Consider the following 22,916-nt stretch of genomic DNA (forward strand, 5'->3'; position numbering starts at 1 on the left):
ATGGCGGCGCTGTTGACACATCGTAGCAAAGGGCCTAAGCACTCAATGTGACGTGACGTTTATGTCGGTGATTTTTTTATATTAAACGTCTTATTTTATTTAAATATATGAATGGTCAATTACTCGTTTTTATAAGTACTTGACTAAAATGCCCATCCCTCGTTTAAGGGTTCTCATATAGGCTCACAGTCCCAGAAACCTTTTTTTCCGCAACGCGTTTTACAACCGAATGTCCCTGTCGGCGCACGGTGACGGTAGCAGCGCGTGTGTTGTGAATCCGGAGAGATGCAAACACCTCAAATATTTCTCACGTTTCACTCAAATAAGAAATAAATGAGATATTCAGAGTAGTTCCAGCTTTGGGTAAATTGCAAGACGGGATGAAATTGTTTATTCTGAAAGCGTGTCTTCTAAACAACTTATCCAATTGTGAATGTTTTTCTTATCGAATGCCTGTGTTCTGTTAGCGCAGATCTCACGTTTTTATGTGTATTGTAAGATCTGTTTTATGTGTATTGTTGCATTCTTCTGGTTTCAGATGTGTGTATGTGAGCACAGGTATGATCTTCCTCTCCGTGTCAGATGTTTTCTGGAGGACTGATGCCTAGAATCAACAGGACATTTGTGTTGGCTCTCCTCATCTCATTCAGTTCCATATTTCTCCTCTTTCAGCTGTACTACTACAGACAGTATGCATCAAAGGTGATGATCCACATAAATTGTGTCCTGAAAGACAAACCATTATGACATTTTTGCCATGACACATTTTCTAACTTCCAAATTCGTATTATTTTATGGGTCCAAATACCTTATATTGTGGAAGATTGGTTTTTGTTTTATTTAAATGGCGTGCGTGTTTGTGCTTGACACAACCAAATTAAATCTGTGCTGAACTCTTTAATAGCAATAATAACATCTGAAGCTTGTCATATTGTCTTATTTGTATTTAGAACGTTGGTCTGTTGTGTGTTAAATAGATTCAATATCTGTTCAATGCATTGCTTTGATGATGCGGAAGTAAACACAGTGCACATGTTTGTTAAATAATGTGTGAAATATAATGAAATGATTTGATTGTAGAACGGATTTAACATTTCGGGCGGTAAAGGATATCTTTCTGGCAAAGAAGCGCATTTGGTGAGTCCAGTCTGATAGTGGCCGTAGTCTAAACCATGGACTAAACGCAGCTCTCCGTGTCCTGAAATGGTACTTTGTGGTTCCTATTGCATTTTTTAAATATTTCTTTTAAACTAGCATTTGTTGAAGAAGTTCCTGGGGCTGGTCCGTAAGTTTCAGTTGCCTGTGTTTCTGGCGGACACTGCCTCGCTGAACCTCCTGTCCCAGGATGACCTTCTTTACAAGGCCAGTCAGCAGAAAGAGCCTCGCTGCAGTTTTCTGTGCACACACAGAGACTTCACCACCTTCGCCCTGCTTGGAAATCTCTGGAAATACGATGTAAGAAAATCAACAGAAGTACAGAATGATGTATCCAGTAGGTTTTGAACCACACATGAGTGGATAAATGATGACATGATTTTTTTTCATCATGTACTAAAGAAGGATGCCCTGTTGCAAGCAGCAGAGGAACGGGGTCTGGAAGTGCTGGAGATACGTGGGAAAGACCCCAGGCTGAATAGCATGGACGATTTGACGGGAAATGAGATACCGCTGCACTTCCTGTTTCGTTTTAACAATCGTGTGGTTCATGTGGTTGTTCTGTACGAGCGCAGTGGAAACTACCTCTGGCACGGACCCCTCAGACTGAAAGCCAGTATGGACAAAACCTTCATCCCATTCGGGAAGCTGGACTTTGGCCGGCACGCAGGGGCTTATGACAGGTATCCCAAGATTATTGCATGTTCGAATAAATGTCATAATAAAGGTTCTCGGAGTTTTGAAATGTTGCTTTATTTCACGACTCTTCCAGACCTGAGCTCATCCTTACGACTCTTGACGGGCTTGATGTACGAACCCCCAAAAACCACTCTCGTTTCCTTATCGACCATTCCAACAGCCGCTTCCTGGAGTGTCGCTGCAAAGAGGCTAAAACTTTCTACCAGGTATTTAGCACTGTTGCTTAATGGAAACAAGAGATCGAACACGAAAAGGCTGTTTGAAAGGACAATTTGGAGTCTGTGTTTCGTATCTGTAACATAATTTTGTGCAGCTGTACCCGGACGAGACCTCCCCAGAGGTGATGGACTTCAAGATGAAGGCTAAAAGTCTTCTTCATCTCGCTTCCAAAGTCCTCTCTGCGCTTGGGGTGCCTTTCTGGCTGAGCAGTGGAACCTGTCTTGGTAAGAAACTCTCAAATTATGAAACCCTCATTTTTTTGTGTGACAAGCTTTTTGTGTTAAAGGAGGTGGAGCTTCAGGTCATTACCATTACATCACAGTTTGGTGTTCAGCCAGGTGCATCATACTACAAGGAAAATGTAGCTATTGTGCAACAAAATATGTTTTTGGACTATTATACGTGAAGCAAAATTTAATGGGGGAAAAAATATTTTTTAAATGTTTTTTTTACTGTTGCAACCTTTCGTCCAACGTAGCCTCTTCTGTAAGAAGAAACACATCCAAACAGCTTGAATATTATTCCGGTGCTGCTTTATCCAGAGCAGTGGACATCAGCTTTATTTCTGGCGACCCCCAAGGCTCCCTTATCTGACCATTCCTGTTTAGTTCAATGACCTTATGATTTGACAACCAAAATGTGCAAAAGTATTTTTTTTCTTAGAGACAAAGATATTAAAGTGTATGGTAGATTAAATGACTCTTTCTTACTTACCCACAGGCTGGTACCGGCAGTGTAATATCATCCCCTACAGTAAAGACGTTGATCTGGGCATTTGGATTAAAGATTACAGGCATGACATCACACAGGCGTTTCAGAAGGCTGGTCTCCCTCTGAAACACCAGTTTGGGAAGGTTAGAGCTGGTTTATTACCCGAATCACTTGAAACTTCTTTTCAATCAGGGGTTCCGGACATAAAAATAAAATCAACCCTGTGACCTTTTTCTTTCAGGTGGAGGACAGTCTGGAGCTGTCGTTTCAGGGAAATGATGTCAAACTAGACATTTTCTTCTTCTATGATGATGATGATGTTATGTGGAATGGAGGCACACAGGCAAAGAGTGGCAAAAAATTCAAGTGAGCGCTGGAAAGGTTTCAAAATTCATCATTGGTTTTCAATGGTTCCTGTCTTATTGGGGTCTCTGAACATAAAAAACATGTCAGGTAGCCAGTGATATGAACGTGGTCTGTGGATTTTGTTTGTCATGACATAATTCTTTGATTTCAGATATGTGTTCCCACGATTCAGTCTGTGTTGGACTGAGCTGGTCGATCTAAAAGCGCGAGTTCCCTGCGAGACTCTGGACTATGTGACGGCCAACTACGGCCCCAAATGGAATGTTCCGGTGAAGGTGTGGGACTGGAAGAGTTCTCCTCCTAACGTGCAGGAGAACGGAGTCTGGCCGGTGAGGGAATGGGATGATGTCATCCAGGTTTACTGAGGTGACACCGGAGTGACAGTCTATACTTCTGATTTTAAACTGTTTTTAATGTAAAACGTTACGTTATGAACCACATCAAGCTACTACAAACCTATAAACTGGATTATGTGTAAAAAGACCTTGACTGTCTTTGTAACACTAAAAATAAATGAATGAGGTACGGAATACAGAAATATTCCTGATTTCTCCAAGTTTACAGGCGTGTTCTTTACGGATGGCTGTAGTGAATTTCTATATGAATATTAATATGTTCAGAGTGTATAAACTGCAGTTATACACTATCATGGCTACTGATATTTGTGTTTTATGAAATAAAAAGTCCTGTGTGAAATCTTTGGCTTCTACTGCTATTTATTGATTGAAATTAATGGCTGGTATTTGCACAATATCTAAACATAAATGCATAAAACCATTTGATGATTATATAAGTAAAATGCACAGATAATTGATAACCCAGATCTGATTGATATTGTGGGGTTATATCACTTTTCTTGATGAAGATTCTGAATGACCGCTGTTTTATAGTTGGATAGTTTGATGTGTGTGCAGAATGTTCTGTACATGCGTCAAGTTTTATTATGTTTGGACTTGGCCTTGAGAAAAGGGGCCTGTTGACCCCACTAAACATTAAATTACGTAATTTTTTAAAGATCCCACACAGGAGACGCATCAAATCCGCAATATAACAAACATTATATTGATCACTTCTGCCATCTGTATTGTGAAACGCTTCAGAGCATTTTTATTTATTTTCCCTGAAAAACAAATTGAAGGATTTTTTTAAGTAATTAAAACATTGACTATAAGTTCCATGTTATATTTATCTGCGTTTGCATTAAAGTGAGTAAAATATCTATTGGAAATATCTGTTTAATTTAATTGTTTTATGTAGTTTGTGTTGCTGGCTATTTTTTTTGTCAAAGCTCTTACTGTTAATTCAGTTTATGTAATTATTAATATTTTTAAGAAATATTTCAATAAACCTATGCTTAATTAAACCATGTCAAAATGAAAGATTTATAAAGTGTTGCATTTCCATTGTTAAGGTGGTAAGATGTTGAAGTTGTGTAATGTAGTGTTTTCATTGTTAATGAGCCACCTTATTGGTTTGATGTAAGAGAACTGTTATCTCATTATTAATTTAAATTCACCCAACATTGCTTTCTACTCACTTTATTTCCGCCAGATGGCAGTAAACAGAGATCACAAACTCTCTCTCTGTCTTTGTCTGCAGTAAAGTAAATCTTTTCTATATTTTTTTACTGTAGATGTTTTTTATGAACTTTGGCAGCTGGTTTAGTTTTAACACGACACGAGCTGTTGACCGCATCAGCTTTACACACTTCAGTGCCTAAAGCGCGTTACTTCTTTCTAGACTGAGTGTAAATAAGTCATTATTATAAGTCATTATAGACACAGTGAATACAACATTCCATCCGTATGGGTGTAAATCAGTCAGAAATATACCATACAGCCTTGTATATAAAAACGATTTATTCTTATTGTACATCTGTTAAAACCTTTACATTTTTTTGCAATCGGAGTTGAATCCGCCATGCCGTTTTTGGAGTTTATCGCCGGATGGATTTCAGGTAATTATTCACTTTAGTCTTTAAAACATCTGCTACATTTGCACTATTGCTATTCTGCACCTTTTGTTTTATAACTGTTACACTTGCACTGTTGTCAACTGCACGTCTGTTTCCATTTGCTGTTTCCATTCTCTGTATATTTGTTTACATTTGCTAAATGTACATTTGTTTTATGTGCACTTTCAATGTGAGAGACAAAATGTCGCTGTACAGCCGTATAGACAATAACAAGCGAAATAATAATAATTGTAAAAAGTCACAACCCACACAAAAAATGCTTTAGTATTTACTAAAGTAAAATGTAGCATACTATAGTGGTTCTCAAGTACATCACATCTCAAACCATCCTCATGGACCCCCAACCCCCGCGCTCACACCCCGTCCCATTTTCTTTCCCCAGCACAACATGTTTCCACTAAATTAGGAAAACAAACAGATTAGTAAAGTCAATAATGTTATATTTGTTAAGTCAATACATGTAAGCCTAACTTAAACGTAGCCTACATTTGACCATTGAATGGTTTTCAGTTGCATTAAAATGACACAATAATCACAATGACGTCGCCAAAACATATTCTATTTCAGTATCTCCAACAGTGTAAACACACTTTAATGCAGTTTATTCCTTTGACATTAATTTGTCACCAAGGATTTACACTTAACCATTACTGATCAGTTACCGTAGTAAGTAACCATTATGTATAATATATAGACTTTGAACTCTGCGATACCTGTGAGTTGCCCATGCCCAACTCGCCCTGACGTGCACCTGACTGACGCATGACCGTCGAGTGATCGCTGTTTGCAATCACACACTAAAGGGCTCGGAATACTACATTCGAGACTGTGACCTGATTTCGAACAAAATCTGGTCCAAACGACAATTCGTTTCACTAGTTCGCCGCAGCAAACCAAACAGAACTCTCCGGGAAAGTTTGTGTTGGCCGGTAAACACCCTCGAGCCACCATTGGTCCATGGCCATTACGTAATAGGTGGGTGTGTTATGTAGCGCCGCCTGGTCTGTGGGAAATAACGCGTCATTTTATTTGCATACGTCATGTAAACCCCGCCTCCAGAAACAAAGGGGTGTTGGATTGTTCGAAAACACTATACCGTCTCTCAACGTTTTCGAGCTTCGTTTTTACCCCAAACGCAGAACGAAAGCGCAATTCGCCTGGACTATGCTGAGCCATAAGGCCTCCGTTACACTTCTGAGTTCTGATCGATCCACGTGTTGTCACTGTTTATTGCTAAGAGTTTAAGCTCATGAATATGCTAATGCGTGGTGCGTGATTTGGTTTACATGAACCTTCCCTGCAAAGTGAGTGAACATAATTTATGAACACAGGTAACCCGTCAATTTGGCAATTTGACTGCAATAGCCGACTCGGTTGATTTTTATCTGCGTCTGGTGGGTGTTAATTTCAAACCCTGAATTCGTGGGGTTCCACGGACCCCCTGCAATTACGCCACCGACCACTAGGGTCCCGATTGAGAAACACTAGTCGATTCTACAAAATACTAGAATACTATAGTAATTAATTATACAATAATACAATTATTAAACTATAGTAAACATAGCAATTATAGCAGTCACTGAAGCTAAGAAATAGTATGTGGGAATGGCAGCAATGTGACATTTAATCTTGGATTTTAAATATCGTTTCTTATTGACCAATAAAAGGGGATAGTTTACCCCAAAACAAACAAACAAACAAACAAAAATCTGTCCTGAATACCCCTTATGTGATTGTAAACCTGTAACTGTATGTGATTCGCTCTTCTGCAGAACACATCTCTGAAGATATTTTGAGAAATGTCTAAGTGGTTTTGTGTTCATACAAGAGGCGGCAATGGGGTTCAGTGTTGTTTGGTTCTTCGAAATATCTTCTTTTGTGTTCTGCAAATCATACAGGTTGGAAATGACAGGAGTAAATGATGAAAGAATGTTCATTTTTGGCTGAACTATTTCTTGAAATGATTTTCCTGATTTACATACAAAGTGTTTAATAATTCACAATGGGTCAACCCTGTGATTGAATCCAGGTGCTGTAGGTTTGGTTATCGGACACCCTTTAGACACAGTAAAGGTGAGTGACTTTCACTGCAGATGCCCACATGAACAAAACCGTCGTGTTCTGTAGGATTTACTATAGTAAAATCAATGTCGTATAGATTTACAGTATATTGGTATACATTACATACCGCAGTAATTACTACACTGTAGTATAGCATACTGGAGTATGTGTTTCATGTGGGTGCTATAAGTTACATGATGATGTTATTTCGTCTGCAGGTGCGACTTCAGACCCAGTCTGTGTACAGTGGGACTTTTGACTGTATGGTCAGGACATACAAACATGAAGGGGTCAGTTTTCAAACACCACACTTAACTGTGAATGTCAAATATATATGCTTCCTGGTAACTCAATATCAACAAAAATCAATCAGTCAGTTCTATTAAAGTGTTCTTTTCTGAGTTTGTGCCGGTTTGTAACGCATGTGGTTGGATTTTATTGTAGATTACGGCGATGCATGCTACATACTGTTTGGTCATGGTTGTATTCAAGTGTAGCAAACACTTATTATTTGTATAAGCATATAGTTTTACTAAAAATACCATGGTTACGCCGTGGTTACTGTAGTAAAACCATACGTTTTGTAAGCGGGAAACTTTTTTTTTCTTGATTTTTCTCTGTATTCCAGTTTTAGGATTGATATTTAAACTATTTAAAAATGTAGAAATAACAACGTCATGACATTGTGGTGCCATTAGACAAAGTAGACAAAATGCTGGTATATAATTACACAAAGTCCAGATGTGCACCAAGAATACCACCAAATAACAATTGATTGCAACCGGTTGTTTTCGACGGATAAAAGCAGCTTTTATCGCAGCTGACCCCGCCTATTATAAATCGAATCTCTCGAAGCTCATAGTAGTCAAGGAGAAAATGTTTTTACTTGTCAGGAAAAGATTGGAAGACGCTAAAGGTCAAAAGGGCAAATTCATTCTTTCTTACAATATTACATGAATTACTGAATGAAAAGGACCCATGCTTTTACTGTGGTAACCAACCATAGTTTTATAAGCAATAAGCTTAATGATTTCAAGGTTCCAGGTTTAGTTTAAATGACACTTCTTTGTTTCGTCAATCTCCAGTTTGGTGGATTTTTTAAGGGTATGTCATTTCCGGTCCTCTCCGTCGCTCTGAGCAACGCCGTCAGCTTTGGTTCCTACCGCAACGTTTTGGATTATCTCACCCAATCACATCGCAGCATTCAGCCTCCGCTCACAGCCGTCTTCACGGCCGGGTGCTTCTCAGGTGTTACCCAGGCAAGTGAACCCAATGTTAGGTCACCAAAACGTAAGTCATTTAATGTCTTATTGAAGTGACCTGAAACGTTTTGATCTCAAACAGTTGTTTGTGACAGCTCCGATAGATCTGGTGAAGGTGCGTCTGCAGAACCAGACAGACGGAGGGAAATACAGAGGTCCCGTACACTGTTTAGCAATGATCCTGAGAGAGGACGGACCCAAGGGCCTTTTCAGAGGATTCTGGGCTCTCGCTTTACGTGACGTGCCGTGTTTTGGACTTTACTTCCTGCCGTACGAGTTGATGTGCAGGATGCTGAGCGAGAAAGGGAAACAGCCAGGTGAGTAAACGGGAAATGCATTCATCATTTATCGTGTCATTTCAAACCTGTATGAGCACAAAAGAAGATATTTTGAAGAACGTGCATGACCAAACAACACTGAACCCCATTGACTTCCATTATATGAACACGAAACCACTCAAGGCATTTCTCAAAATATCTTCTTTTGCGTTCCACCGAAGAAAGAGTCGTATACAGGTTTTAAACAACATGTGACAGAATTGTTCTTTTTCCGTCCTTGTGAAAATTGGCGATGTGTCCTGTAGGGACGTTTGCAGTGTTAATGGCGGGTGGAGTTGCTGGTGTGGTCACGTGGGCCTGTGCTACGCCCATGGACGTGATGAAGGCGCGTCTGCAGATGTCAGGAGCCGGAGGTCGAGTGTATGACAGCGTCCTGCACTGCGTCACAGTCAGCGTGCGCGAGGAGGGGTTGAGGGTCTTCTTCAGAGGGCTTCTTCTCAACAGCGTGAGAGCGTTCCCCGTCAACGCCGTCACCTTCCTCAGCTTCGAGATGATCATGAGAAACTTTTAAATGAGTGGTTTTCGATTCACACCGGTTTGCCTTTTCTAATAGTTGGGTTGTCCTTGGTGTGAAAAAGAGGAATCTAAACATCATACCTTCACGGTTGGGAAAAGGATTAAATATGCGGAAGATGCCGGAAAAGCAAAGGTTGGACTTTTGAAGACAAGTGTACGGTGCAATATGCAATAGCAACTAAACCAAAAACACTCCAGGTTATGTCAGTTTTAAACATATGTATACTTGAGATGGGTTATTCTTGAGGTTCTGTTATTAATCTGTTGTAGACTATTATGTTATACCACGTCATGTTCAGGCCAGTACGGAATATAAAGCAAACCTACATTGAATAATTCCAGATTTTTCCTAAACGTTCAACGGTTACAGATTCTGGCGGGTGTATGTGTAAAAAGACTATGAAAAACGTAATATACTGAGCTTAAAAGTACTGAACTACCTTTAGTTGAACATGTAGGACATAAACTTCTATCGATATTATCTTTTTTTTTTAAACAGTTGTGTATTTGTGAACAGTCATAATATAAAAGGTGTGTAATAAAACAAACCCTTTCGCCAAACGACTGATCCGCTTTTATTTCACTCAGTTTGTCAAAGACATCACACTTTTCACATTAACATGTAAACAATCTGGTTTCTGTTCACTTCTCACAAACCTATTTAGTGTTTGAATAACAGAATCTTGTACAATTTGTGTCATTTTTGCCATCGTACAACAAACGTGACAGTGATTTATTCAATCTGACATTCATAAAAAAAAAAAAAAAAACATTGTCTGCAGAGCTCTAGAGAACGATCGAGAGATCTGTGAAAACTGATCTATTATCTTTGGGAAAATGAACAAAAGATTATCTATAAATGTTAAAACACAACTTAAACCAAAACTACAGAAAATAACAATAATGTCCCCGTTGATTATTTCTCATTTAGTTTCTCCTCGTACTTCTCTTGGACACTGTTTCACATGGATTTTAAACTCGATGGAATTAAAAATGGAATGAAAGTTAAAGCAATTTGAGTCATATCACCTGATTCACATTTCTACAGCCTCCATACAGAGGCTGACAACACATCTTATTCATCCCTCTTAAAAGTATGTTTTTGAATTAAGGATAATATATATGGCCCATAATGCAATATAAAAACATAACAGTTTTTCCAGAGGCTTTGAAATGCAGGATTTTACATTTATTTTTACGGCAGAATACTTCCTGAGACAAAAAAAGGGCAACCCTTTACAATAGGGTTGTAAATGTATTAGCTAACTTGACCTAACAATGAGCAATGTAGTATTTATTCAGCTTTGTTAAGGTGAATGTCAAAACAGTTGTTCACTTAAGTTCATTGTGCATTGACTAATGGTACCAAAATGTATTATTAAATGAACAAACTCTGATTAATAAATGCTGTAGACATATTGTTCACTGTTAGCAAATGCATAAATTAAACACAACCTTGTTGTAAAGTGTTACCAAAACATCTAAGAGTCCAAACTTCTCAATTCAATGAATCAACTCCTAATTTAATAGAAATCTCTACTATTTGTATTTTGTCATGTGAAATCACACAACAGTCGTTTTTCAAGCACCTCCTGGTCCCCGTCATTCAATCCATTATTAATAATACATTCTCCAGATTTCTCAGCGCTCGTGGACTTTCTGTCAAGTGCTGTTTCTTCCTCCGTCTGCGTGTTCATCGTGATGTCATCGCAGACGCACACTCCAGTCTGCGCCTGCGTTCACCCCCGGCTTGCGCAATGTTAAGACTGCAGTTTCAGAATCAAAGTCAAACTCTAGAGCCGTCTCTGCGCCATCTGAATAAACATCACGTGTTATTACAAATGTGTCATTGTTTAAAGCAATAAGCTATCAGTCGAGGTATATAAAAGGGAAGCAACAAGAATAATAATATAGTAAAAAGATACAAATGGTATACAAATCATTTATCATTAATAAAGAATTTACTTGATTTTTTTTCTTATTCTGCAATCATATTTTTCCATGAAACTGTTTTCAAACATTAAAACAAAGAGAACCGATCACACAGTTTATCAAAAGAACACACAGTATCACCACATTTAATACGACTATGAATATTTGTAGCAAAGTACAATATAATATAATACAATATAATATTGACCTGCAGTGGTAAGCGTGACAGAAGACGGCTGGACGCCTCCAATAATAACAATCTTCTCTATCCAAGAGCTCGTGGAGAACTGAGAGTCTGGTGCCAGATTTCTGTCCAGAAAAACACGACAAAGAATAAACAAACAATCACAAAACTTAAATACAACTTATATAAATAAAAATCACAATATGTCATTTCTCAAGCACAAAAGCTATTATTGAATAAAACTAACACACAATATTAAAATCACAGATGAGATCTCTTTAATATCTCAATTATTTCTAATAGACATCAATGAGATTAAATGGCGAGCAAACAGGAACGTTTGCTTAAATCTCATCTGCATCTCAGATATTGCTCCTGAGGAAAAGAGTCCGAAATCTCACAAATGTCTCTGTCATTAGAGTTTCAGAAGAGATGTCAACAACATCACAAACTGAGCTCAGATTTGTCAAAAGTCAATATTATTGAAGATCTCAATTTGAACTCAAACATTTCTCATCAAATGTACACAAATCCAGATTATTTGACCTCCACAATCTACATTCATTTTACACATCCATACTCTACACGACTTTTAACACATACACTCTCATGCGTTTCTCTTTATTTCTCCAAAGCAATTTTAGGAGAAACATCTAAGACTTAAATGAAACACAACTGGGAACGGTGGATTTTCGAAACTGTTCTTAAAACAAAATAGAAGATGTTTTTAAGATATTATTATTGGAAGTTTGAAACAATGTTCTTAAGTGCGATTCTCAAACATTTGTTTATTTAAGTTCTTAAATATTCTCTTAAGAACATATTCATTTTTTCGTACGAATAAAATGCTTTGTCAATGATTATATGCACCTGCTCGTGAGGTAATAGTATATTGATCTATCCAATAAAGTTAATTTGTGTAACAAGTGCTTCGCATTCTCATGTATATTTATTAGCGTGTGACGTGCTAAACGGCATTAACAATCGCACATTAGCTAAAATGTTAGCTAGCAGCATATAATATTTATTATAATACTTTTGTGTGCGTTACCACGTCATAATATTTGTGACCCTCACCGTTTCAAGTCGCTTTGTCCCTGAATATATGTAAAAAGGGTAACACTTTCCAATAAGGTGCTATTAGTTAACATTAGTAAATGCATTAGCTAACAATGAACAATTTAGTTTTTCAGCATTTATTCATGTCGGTTCATGTCAATGCAGTTATTCATGTTAATTCATGGTGCGTTAACTCATGTTAACCGTGACAACGTTTGATTTGAATAATTTAGAAATAGAATTCATTGTTAGTTCATGTTAGCTAATGCATTAACTAATTGTTAACAAATAGCACCTTATTGTAAAGTGTTACCGTAAAAAGCACTCCTTTTTTAATAATGAAAGCTAAAGTAAGGCAGATAGACATTATTATTATTATTATTATATCAATATATACTGATGTAAACAGTCAAATTAAGATTTAGAACAGCTTTAAAAAGAAAGAATGAAAGCGCGACAAGCAGATCCACCTGGAGGTCAGTGTGCCGTCAGAGAACGACAGACGTCTGTGGATGAACTCCTTCTTCTTTTCATAGTCGAACGTATGGAAGTCATCGATGTACAGCTCGCCTTCAGCAGAGCCCTGAAACGAAAGCAATCTTGAGCTCCTGAAACCGTTTGCTGCTTGACATCCATCATTTCGAAAGAATACCTGAGAACCGAGAGCCACGTAGAGAGTGTATGGATCGCTCTCCATACAAGAGGAAGATCTCCTTATACGGTCCTTCCTGCAGATGACTGAGCCACCTCGCTGGAAAACTGGAATCTGGAACGTGACAGACAGACCACATGAGACTGACTAAAACAATGACAGATCCTAACGTCAGTCGTCAGTAACCGAAGGTGTGTGGACTCACAGAGCTCATGGCGACGGGCATGTAGAGACTCTGAGCGCCGGCGTGTTTCTCGAAGGTGTGAACGTCAAACCAAACCTGATACAGATTGAGAGCGAGTGTGAGAGCGTTCACAGAGAATTACACGCGGAATGGACGGTTGGGGCGTTACCTCGTGTTTCCCAGGCAGGTAAACAGTGATGCCTTTAGCTCCCTCGTCAGTAACAGGATGCACCAGCAGATCCTTCCCTAAACCCCGGGGATGATCCCTTGTTAGTGTGCTTTGACACGACAAGCTGATTTCTGGAGAACATTCACGCTCGACAAACTCACCGAGCAGATACTCGTCCTCAATAGTGAAAACAGCAAAGTCTTCGGGATATTCCACCCATAAAGGCCTAGGAGGAGATTTAGATTTTTGATTTTTTGGAAGTGCAGATGGATCCACATTTAAACCTTACTGACCTCATAACCGGTTGTCCGGTGTGGTGCGTGTTATAGAAGAGCTGGTACCAGTACGGGAGGAGAGCGTATCTCTGACGTATCGCCTCCCGAATGAGAGCCGTGTTCTCTGGACCGAAGAGCCACGGCTCCCTGCGCGGGGTGTCCAGATGAGCGTGAGCTCGGAAGAAGGGTTGATACGCTCCCGCCTGATACCATCTGACCAACAGCTCAGCGCTGGGATGCTTGAAGAATCCACCCACATCGGCTGAGGAAGACGAGGGTTAAACAGATGAACTGAATCTTATGAATGATTTTGCGCCGTCTCTCACCTCCACAGAACGAGATGCCCACTAACCCCAGACTCAAACACATGGGGATGGAGATCTTCAGGTGACCCCACTCGGCTGCGTTGTCTCCGGTCCACACCGCACCTGAGCGAGAGAGAGAGATTGATCACTGAACGCTCAATTACAAGCGTGCGAGTGTCTGAAGTAAAGGAATCTCTTACCGTAACGCTGGGACCCGGCGAAAAACGCTCTGGTGAGAACAAACGGCCTCTCAACGCCTCCTGAACGCTGAATCAGACCGTCTGCTGTCGCCTTTTGCTGAACACAGAAAAGAATATCGTCTCGTATACTATATTCCTCATTAGGCAGAAAAAACCTTAAATCCTCTTCATCTATTTGCAAGAAAAACATACATTAATGTGTGTCTGTGGAAGTCAATGACGTCACAGAACTGAAAATTGCTGACATTCTCCCAAATATCTGTTTCTGTGTTCAACAGAACAAAGAAATTTATACAGATTTGGGACAACTTGAGGGTGAGTAAATGATGACAGAATTTTCATTTTTGGGTGAACTTTCCCTTTAAAGTCCCAGTGAAATGTAAAATGACAATGCCTATTTTTTCTTGAAATATCGCAGCGTTTATAGTAAATAGTTGATCAATGTGGGTCATTCTCTTTAAAAAATTCCTGTGGCCTCATAATCTTCAGTAAAAATCTGAAAATGCACTTCCGTCCTGTAATGACCATCCATCTTAGATGACGTACTGCATGTTAGACGGCTTGGGTGGAACATCCGTTAACTCCTCCCCCTCAACTGTCAGTCTGCTGCCAGTTCCATTTCAAAATGCAACAGCTGTTTTTATACATCCAATCAAATCGCAGAGAAAGACGAAAGCCACGCCCACTGTTTTTCTCATTAGAAATACTATTTAACTCGGAAATGCATCAAAATAAGGAAGTAAAAACGATCGCAACTCCTCTCATTATTATATAGTATATAAAATACTATATAATAATATTACATGTAAATTTTAATCTTTAAGGATCCTTGGGACTTGTTGTTATCTATTATGTTGGCCTAGTTTTTTTTATTTAAAGTCCTTGCGCATCGCAAGTTGCGATCATTTTTACTTCATATAACAAAATATCGAATGACAAAAATAGTGGGCGTGGCTTGTGTTTTCCATTGCGAATACCTTATTGCTTACAACATATTAATCGCGATTAATCGCATCCAGAATAAATATTTGTGTTTACATAATATATGTCTGTGCACTGTGTATATTAATTAATTATATTTATAAACTAGGGCTGTCAACGTGAACGCCTTACCGCATGCGATACATTTTTTCCAGATTAACACAATATTTAACGCAATTAAAGGCAGGGTGTCCCATTTCTCTTAGCCATTGTTGATGTTCAAATCACCAAAACAAACACACCCCTACCCCCATCTTTCGCTTTCGTCAGCGCTCGGCTCGGCTAATGTCCGTCCTGTGCACCTTACTGCTGATTGGCTACAAGGTTTTGGTACTCGGCCCGACTCAGTTGAGTTCTTTGTCCTCAGGTTTTTTGTGCCTATTTTGCAGCTTAGCAGCCTCTGGTTTACTTTCTTTTTAAAGGACAAGTCTGATCATCACTGACACTGAATGACACTGAGGGTGAGAAGATGATGACAGAACTTTGGGGTGCATTTATTCATTTCGATGAGGGAGTATTTGCTCTCTCACCACGTAGAGGCCGTAGAGGTTGTGAACATCTCTGTGCTCCCAGACACCATGAAGAGCATCTTTGTGCATGGTCACCTCAGGCCCATTAAACACAGACGGCTCGTTCATGTCATTCCAGATGTACTGATTCTCCATTGAACCCTAAAGAGAGAGAGAGAGAGAGAGAGGGTACACGAGTAAGAACAAATGGGAGTGCTAAAATTTGGATGAATATTTGACATGTATTTGCTGACGGGTGGAAAGGACCCCAAGAGGGTTGAAAGGACGTGACAGGAAGAATACCTTTTGAAATAAGTCATGATTTTTTTCAAGAAAGACAAAATATGGAGATATGAGGTTTCCGCACAACTCAAAACAGAAAGTGTCTCATCTTTGACGTTCACCTCATACTGGTCGTAGGCGAACATGCTGCTCCACCAGGCTCTCATGTCACGGTTTGTGAAGTCAGGATAACCAGCGTTACCTTCAGCAGAGAAAACATAAGGTGTTTCAGCATGGGGCGTGTCATTGGTCAGAGACATTCATCTCCAGAAGGACTTCACACCTGGCCAACACCAGCCTTCGTAATCGCCTCCATCTTTATTCTTCACGTAGAGATTTTTGGAGCGAATCTCGCTGTGAATCTTGTAGTCGCCGTCCACCTTAATGTGAGGATCCACGATGGCCACCAGCTGGAAAGACAGACACGTGTTCGGTGCTTTTGGTTGGACCAGAAAATGAGTGAAATGAATCCGAACTCGTACCTTGCGTCTTTTGTCCATCAGGCCCTGCAGCATGTCTTTCGGCTGCGGGAACTTGCTGGGGTCCCATGTGAAGTAGCGCTTTCCATCTGTATGCTCGATGTCCAGCCATATGAAGTCATAGGGGATGTCGTGCTCATCGAAGCCTTGATCGACGGCTCTGACGTCCTCCTGATCGTTGTAGTTCCAGCGACATTGATGATAGGCCAGAGCGGACAGAGGAGGAAACGACTGAGTGCCTGAGAGAGAGAGAGACCATTACCATTGAAAGTTGAGATAAATATGTTATATTTGATTATCTTTAGTGTAGAATTTGCAGAAAGTGACAGTCGTGTATACTGTAAGTCAAGAATGAAGGCACCTGTGAGTGAAGCGTACTGAGTGAAGACGTCGGTAGGTTTGGGTCCAAGCATGATGAAAACATCAATAATGCCGCTCTCGGACATCCAGCGCACGTCTGTCTGAGGAGCTTCACTGGAACCGTGAACAAAATCCAGCATTTTTCCAAACATCGTCTGAAACGTGAGTTCAGGGTCAGGGTTTTAGAAATAGAACAAAAAACATATTTTTATAAAAATATATATCAACAGCATTGTGCAATAGTTAAATTAATCACGATTAATCGCATCCAAAAGAAAAGTTTGTGTTTACATAATATTTGTCTGTGTACAGTACATAATAATTTTGTATTTAAAAGCACATTCAAATACATGCATATAGAAAAAGAAAAATATAAAAATAAACAATCATTTATAAATAATTTAAATGATTGTTAAATATAAATAAACATCATTTTATAAATAAATAAATATTTCCTAAATATTTATATATGTATGTGCATGTGTTTATAAATACAAAATGAATATCCACAGTACACGGAAATATATTATATAAACACAAACTTTTATTCTGGATGCGATTAATCGCGATTAATCGTTTGACAGCCTTAATAAAAACATACTCATTTTGAAATATTTCAACAGTATTTGATGGCAGTAAATCATATCGCAGATTACATTAATAAGTTAAACAATAACATTATCGTTTACCAAAAGATAAAGATAAATCTAGCATAGAAATTTGAAATATGAAAACAAACGACAAAGTCAGACTGCTGTCGATATTGAAAAGGTGTTTATATAAAAGCTGCACTATGTACGACACGTCACTTTTTAGGTTATGGATTTTGGAAAGCAAAGGCAACCGTTTGATGTCTCTCACCTGTCCTGCTGAACTGGTGCTGATGTCGACCCACGTCTCCGCTGCGTTGAGCCAGAACAGACCCATGGTTCGCTCTGTACTGTGAGATATGAGCACAGGTACTGACCCATAAAGAGCCATCGGGTTATGAAGCTCATACTGGAACACATCCAGATTATACAGCCTGTACGGGTCTGATCCGCTGAAAAATACAAACAACAGTACAGCAATATTCTATCATTGATCTCGATTTCATGCCACAGTGCTGTTTAATGCTATTTTTTACCGTAGTAAAATATCAAGGCATCATTTTATCCATGATTTAAACTGCAGCTAACGTTACATGATGGGCCAATTTTACATGCTTTTTTATGTATGCAATTTTTGAGCTGAACCTGTATGTATGCATGTATATACAGTATATATACAGTATATGAAGAGTTTGGTTCCAAAATGAGATGACTCCGTTTTTAAAATAGTTCAAAAATCATGTTTTTTATTATGTTATCATGTTTTTATTGTGGTAGTTAGCTGTATTTTTTTGAGTTATTATGGCTTAAATCAAAACAAACCAACTGCAGTTTGATTGATATTAATGCACGATACAAAAACATGATTCTTGAATTTTTTAAAACGGAGTTATCTCATTTTGGAACATCTCTTCATATATACTGTACACTGTATATATAATTATTCATTTATTTGACAAGGTTATATTTTCACAGAATGTTCTTCACATTATGTTGGATGACTTCATGTGAAAAACAGTAAATCACGAAAAGAAAAGACTATAGCTGGGTTTTCACATGCAGTATCACATATCTACAAATATACAAATTTGCATGTTATATTTGTAATATTTGTCAATCATAAATGCCAGAATGTTTTTAAGTGTTTGGCGTGTAGCTACATTCATTACTTTCTGTATTTGAATGAGAAATTATTGTATAAAATGAAATGCCAGAATAAGAATAAGTGTTTGGTATCTAACTCAATTCTTTAGTTTCTGTATTTGAATTCAAGTCAGTATTTATAAAATCTGCTCGTGTCGCCGATCATGTGTGTGTGAGAACTCACTCAGTGTTTTTCAGTTTCAGCGTGTCTGTGTGTTCTGGAATACCAAAGACGTGTTCCACTCCAGGTAGAGAAAAATCTAAACTAATAGATGATGGACCTGTATTCAAAATGATTCAAAATCAAACAAACAGTTTCATGTTTGTAAATGAATATTTCATTAAATCTCAATGTACCGTTAGGCTTTGAATCGCTGTGAGTTTTAAACACTTCCTCCCACATGCCTGGCTTTTCCTCGTCTTCTTTAATCTGACCATATGAGAGAGAAAACAAAAACATAAATGCGCTGTTTGTCATTTTATTTTGAAAAAGGATTGGAGGCTAGACGTTATTATTGTCACAGTCTGAAAACACACACACACACACACACACACACCTCATCTGTTTGCTGTCCCACATTCTCCTGTCCTGCCGTTTCCTCCGAATTAGATTCACTTTTACCGCAAAACAGAAACAGTTGCCCTTTAACAAACACTTCACGAACAACTAACAAATATGAATGATCGCATTACTGTTCAAAAGTTTAACTTACTGTACTGTATTTTAATATTTTTGAAAGAAAAACTGATAACACTTTTAATAAGGTTGTATTTGTGAACATGAGTTAATGCATTAGATATCAGGAACTGACAGGATGCCTCATTTATAAATCTTACTTCATGTTCAGTTCAGCATTTACTAATACAATCTCTAAATTCATATAACCCGAATCTAACACGAACAACTGTATCAGCATTAAATAACATTATAGCCTCATTTTCCTCACAAGCTTAAATGATGTCCTGGTCTTCAGTGAGCCGGCTGCTCGTCTGATCTAATCTATTATAGTCATGAAACTCAGAGCTTCGTGGTTGACTCCTTTAACATCTTCATTGGAACTCACAACCTCTGTATCAAACACCAGCATAACCTAACAGTTTAATCTTCAGTATAACAAGAAAACACATCTACTGGAATGCTGAATCTGAGGCATGTTGTGCACTATTGGATCATGTGTTTGTGTGTGATTTTAGCATGAACAACACTTGAATTATTATTGTGAGAAACATATTAACATTAAATGAAGAGCCTATACTACTGATCTCCACACAACGGCATTGAATTACGAAATTCATAAAAACTTAAAATGTTTCATAATGGGTATTTGGATGTTCAATTTATTGAAATAAATACCGTTTGAAATGTATGTACGTAGATAATAAATAAGAGAAAGTTACACTTAGAAGCGACTTAAAGCGATAATTCAGCCAAAAAAGACAATTCTGTCACCGTTTACTCACCCTCTTGTCTTTTCAAACCTGTCTCACGTTCTTTCTTCGGCAGAACACAAAAGAAAACAGTTTGAAGAACGTTGGAAACTGAACAGCACTGGCCCCCATTCACTTCTACTGTATGGACACAAAACCAACGCAAGTGAATGGGGTCCAGTTATCGACATTCTTCAAAATATCTTCTTTTGTGTTCTGCGGAAGAAAGAAAGAAAGTCATACAGGTTTGAAATGAGTATATGATGACAGAATTGGTATTTTTGGGTGAACTATCACTTTGAATGTTCACAAATAGAGCCGGAACTGGACGAAGAGATGTTACCTAGAGAAAATGCTCTTGAGCGAGTCCCACATGCTACCAACTGTGCTACTTATTTTATGAGAGATACTGCAGAGCCAGACCGTGGAGACACAGGTGAGAAAAGAGGGGAAGGAAAAGAGATTGTGATGAGAATTTCACTTCAAACACTGACAGAAGTATTTCTACATGAATTCATTTTCACACACTTCAATTATCTACACAAACCACAGAAGTTCAATTTAACCACGTGAAGAGTTACTTTAGCCTTTGTTCTCCAAGTCTCATTTATTAAGATGAAATTTAAATAACATCACTCACATTTGAAAGAACTTTGAAATAGTTAGTAAAACCTGACCTTTATGTCGTACAAACCAACCTTGATTGTTTTTCCACAACAAATTACGCCAAAATGTTTCGACCCGATAAGAGTAGGAGGTGAACATTTAAAGGAATAGTTCACCTTTGAAATGAAAATTCTGTCATCGTTTACTCACCCCGTTGTCATTTTAAACCCGTGTTGCTTTCTTTCTTCTGCAAAACACGAACGAAGATATTTTGAAAAATGTTGGTAACCAAAAACCGTTGGTCTCCATTGACTTCCATTGTATGGACACAAAACCAACGCAAGTCAATGGGGACCGACGGTTTTCTGTTACCAACATTCTCTCAAATATTTTATTTTGTGTTCTGCAGAAGAATTTTTCATTTTAAAGGTGAACTACTCCTTTAATTCAGAGTCTAAAGTTGATTTTTAGCAATGCTGAAGCTACAGATCAGAGAAACCCCTTTTTACCAGAAGAAGAACTAAAGAAAAAGAGTAACAGTGTACCGCTCTGCAATGAGCAGTACAAATGATTCAATTTGAACACAAGATGATTCGTCTCAATGGGTTAATCCTAATAACTCAATTAGAATTGATCATAAAACAATACAAAATCTATACACAATTATCACTCAACGTATTGCCGATGCCAATGAAATGCTGAATCATTAGTTGTGATAGTGCCGATTCAGTTCCATCACTGTATTGCTATATGGCATGAGTAAAATACATCATTGATGTCTTGAGATTTTGTACGGCAGTGATTTATTACATAATCATTATTATACACGTGTATGTTTTATATACATCGTTATTAAGAAATATTCTGAAAACGATTATTTCCAGAAGCACATCTCGGCATTAGTTGTAGATGAATGAATGACACCTGCTAAAACCGAGAGTTAGAGAAGAAAGACGAAATGTGAAAAATGAAAAAGAAGCAACAGCGAGAATACACGTCGAGAGCGTGTATGTGACTGATGATGAAAAATATCACTTAAAAAAAAAAACTGTGTGTGAATGAATGTCGGCCGAATCGAATCGAGAAACAAAAGAATCAAACCCAGAGCAGATACACAGTACAAACAGTGATCTAGATGAATAAAGAATGCAGATGCGTTCATAAAAAAAATGCAGAAATCAGCATGGTGTGAGGGTTTGGACTCACGTGTCCTTGCGTGCTCTGAGGTGCTCGAAGGCCAGCAGCCCCCGGGAGTTGACAGACATGAGCACCTGAGGACCCTCAATGATGTCCAATCGGAACGGTCGAGCGTTTAAAATGAGCCGTTGCTCAGCCCCACCCAGAGACAAAACCAGACCGTTCTCATCCTGAACCACCACTGACAACCTAAAAAAAACACAGGACAAAAACCAATGCTCTACCCACTGAGCTACAGGAACGCTTGTATGTGGCGGAATTGGGACGGTGGCTCACGGTTCGGTAAGCGGATCTGCCATCAGCACATCTGGAACCTCGTAGCGAGGCTTAAGCGGTTTAAGTTCATTGATCTTCACACGCGTCATGTTCCCCTGCAGTCTGTACAGCTCCAGCAACAAGCGAACCTGCAAAAACACAAGAGGCTGCGCGTGTGTCTCACTCCTCTAACAGGGTTGATATAAAGGTGTGGCTTTCTTCTGGACGTTTTAAGTCAACGCTTCACTCAAAGGAAATCAGCACTGATGTGTGTCTGACCTTGTTGTTGTCATTGATGAGCTGTAAGGCGAGTCTGGAGTTGCTCAGCTCAAGTGTGTCCAGCAGAGCTCGATACGGAGACTGACCTGGCTCCAGCTCCCTCTGACGTCTGCAAACATACACAAAGCAAACCAAACGAATGTGGATATACCACGAAATGTGCTGTATTCACAGCAAATGTTCTCAACACTCTTTGTGGCTTTGGCAGTCATTTCATTTCATTGTTAACTAGTTTCTTTCCAAAACACATAGCTAGAGGCTATTCCTTTGTTTACGTTCATCAACGTGAAGCATCTTCTATCAAACATTGATGCGTCTTCATCCAGAGGATGCTTGACAGCTCAGAAAGCTGAATCATCTCACCATCAACTGCATTTCAATCTTGAAATGGTCATATATTTCTATGACGCTAGAATCATACTCACTTGCAGAATGAACTCTGATCGCATGTTTTAAAGTTGCTGCGGTCCACAGCATGAGCACTTAGACAGAAGAAGAGCAGAACCACCGCCAGCAAGCTGAAAGACAACATCAGGATTGATTTG

The 22,916-nt window shown here is 38.7% G+C and overlaps 3 protein-coding genes across 9 annotated transcripts; 2 read left to right on the forward strand and 1 right to left on the reverse strand.

Moving 5' to 3' along the window:
• The first annotated feature begins 241 nt into the window (after positions 1 to 241).
• fktn (fukutin) lies at positions 242 to 4,412 on the forward strand. Of its 3 annotated transcripts, XM_057357900.1 has the most exons (10): positions 242 to 363; positions 539 to 702; positions 1,081 to 1,137; positions 1,255 to 1,455; positions 1,558 to 1,838; positions 1,928 to 2,060; positions 2,168 to 2,297; positions 2,794 to 2,927; positions 3,026 to 3,150; positions 3,302 to 4,410. In XM_057357900.1, the coding sequence occupies exons 2-10, from the start codon at positions 583 to 585 to the stop codon at positions 3,513 to 3,515; spliced, it is 1,395 nt and encodes a 464-aa protein (XP_057213883.1). In that variant the 5' UTR covers positions 242 to 363; positions 539 to 582; the 3' UTR covers positions 3,516 to 4,410. The 3 variants fall into 3 exon arrangements, with proteins under 3 accessions (XP_057213883.1, XP_057213892.1, XP_057213901.1); XM_057357909.1 differs by having other exon boundaries at positions 254 to 702; positions 1,561 to 1,838; positions 3,302 to 4,412; XM_057357918.1 differs by having other exon boundaries at positions 258 to 702; positions 1,081 to 1,206; positions 1,291 to 1,455.
• Positions 4,413 to 5,052: 640 nt separating this feature from the next.
• Positions 5,053 to 9,692, forward strand: LOC130568872 (solute carrier family 25 member 45). Of its 4 annotated transcripts, none has more exons than XM_057358003.1 (6): positions 5,053 to 5,107; positions 7,155 to 7,198; positions 7,405 to 7,476; positions 8,272 to 8,476; positions 8,544 to 8,765; positions 9,032 to 9,692. In XM_057358003.1, the coding sequence occupies exons 1-6, from the start codon at positions 5,071 to 5,073 to the stop codon at positions 9,295 to 9,297; spliced, it is 846 nt and encodes a 281-aa protein (XP_057213986.1). In that variant the 5' UTR covers positions 5,053 to 5,070; the 3' UTR covers positions 9,298 to 9,692. The 4 variants fall into 4 exon arrangements, with proteins under 4 accessions (XP_057213986.1, XP_057213997.1, XP_057214009.1 ...); XM_057358014.1 differs by having other exon boundaries at positions 5,054 to 5,107; positions 8,272 to 8,445; positions 8,531 to 8,765; XM_057358037.1 differs by lacking the exon at positions 5,053 to 5,107 and adding an exon at positions 5,484 to 6,429.
• Positions 9,693 to 9,855: 163 nt separating this feature from the next.
• On the reverse strand, positions 9,856 to 22,903 carry ganaba (glucosidase II alpha subunit a). 2 transcript variants are annotated; one of them, XM_057357837.1, is made up of 24 exons: positions 22,797 to 22,903; positions 22,372 to 22,480; positions 22,114 to 22,241; positions 21,847 to 22,026; positions 20,378 to 20,443; positions 19,164 to 19,221; positions 18,964 to 19,036; positions 18,791 to 18,887; positions 17,735 to 17,915; positions 16,875 to 17,028; positions 16,517 to 16,752; positions 16,318 to 16,444; positions 16,157 to 16,236; positions 15,774 to 15,914; positions 14,263 to 14,359; positions 14,084 to 14,185; positions 13,776 to 14,019; positions 13,644 to 13,708; positions 13,483 to 13,559; positions 13,335 to 13,409; positions 13,130 to 13,243; positions 12,948 to 13,060; positions 11,443 to 11,543; positions 9,856 to 11,116 (listed from the first exon to the last, which is right to left on the reverse strand). In XM_057357837.1, exons 1-24 carry the CDS (start codon positions 22,901 to 22,903, stop codon positions 11,007 to 11,009), a joined length of 2,835 nt encoding a protein of 944 aa, XP_057213820.1. In that variant the 3' UTR covers positions 9,856 to 11,006. The 2 variants fall into 2 exon arrangements, with proteins under 2 accessions (XP_057213820.1, XP_057213829.1); XM_057357846.1 differs by lacking the exon at positions 20,378 to 20,443 and having other exon boundaries at positions 22,797 to 22,896.
• Positions 22,904 to 22,916: the final 13 nt, after the last annotated feature.

Source organism: Triplophysa rosa, linkage group LG2 (genome assembly GCF_024868665.1).
Source record: "Triplophysa rosa linkage group LG2, Trosa_1v2, whole genome shotgun sequence".
NCBI classification, from domain to species: Eukaryota; Metazoa; Chordata; class Actinopteri; order Cypriniformes; family Nemacheilidae; genus Triplophysa; species Triplophysa rosa.

Bases quoted from the DNA above. Each gene is read 5' to 3' on its own strand.
- LOC130568872 (XM_057358003.1), top strand. From the start codon at position 5,071: ATGCCGTTTTTGGAGTTTATCGCCGGATGGATTTCAG. The intron at 5,108-7,154 runs GTAATTATTCAC...GATTGAATCCAG, and splicing joins TATCGCCGGATGGATTTCAG to GTGCTGTAGGTTTGGTTATC. The intron at 7,199-7,404 runs GTGAGTGACTTT...TTTCGTCTGCAG, and splicing joins ACCCTTTAGACACAGTAAAG to GTGCGACTTCAGACCCAGTC.
- ganaba (XM_057357837.1), bottom strand. From the start codon at position 22,903: ATGTTGTCTTTCAGCTTGCTGGCGGTGGTTCTGCTCTTCTTCTGTCTA. The intron at 16,753-16,874 runs GTGCCTTCATTC...TCTCTCTCTCAG, and splicing joins TCAGTACGCTTCACTCACAG to GCACTCAGTCGTTTCCTCCT. The intron at 11,117-11,442 runs GTCAATATTATA...ATGTTTATTCAG, and splicing joins TGTCACGCTTACCACTGCAG to ATGGCGCAGAGACGGCTCTA.
- fktn (XM_057357900.1), top strand. From the start codon at position 583: ATGTTTTCTGGAGGACTGATGCCTAGAATCAACAGGACATTTGTGTTG. The intron at 2,928-3,025 runs GTTAGAGCTGGT...TTTTTCTTTCAG, and splicing joins TGAAACACCAGTTTGGGAAG to GTGGAGGACAGTCTGGAGCT. The intron at 3,151-3,301 runs GTGAGCGCTGGA...CTTTGATTTCAG, and splicing joins AAGAGTGGCAAAAAATTCAA to ATATGTGTTCCCACGATTCA.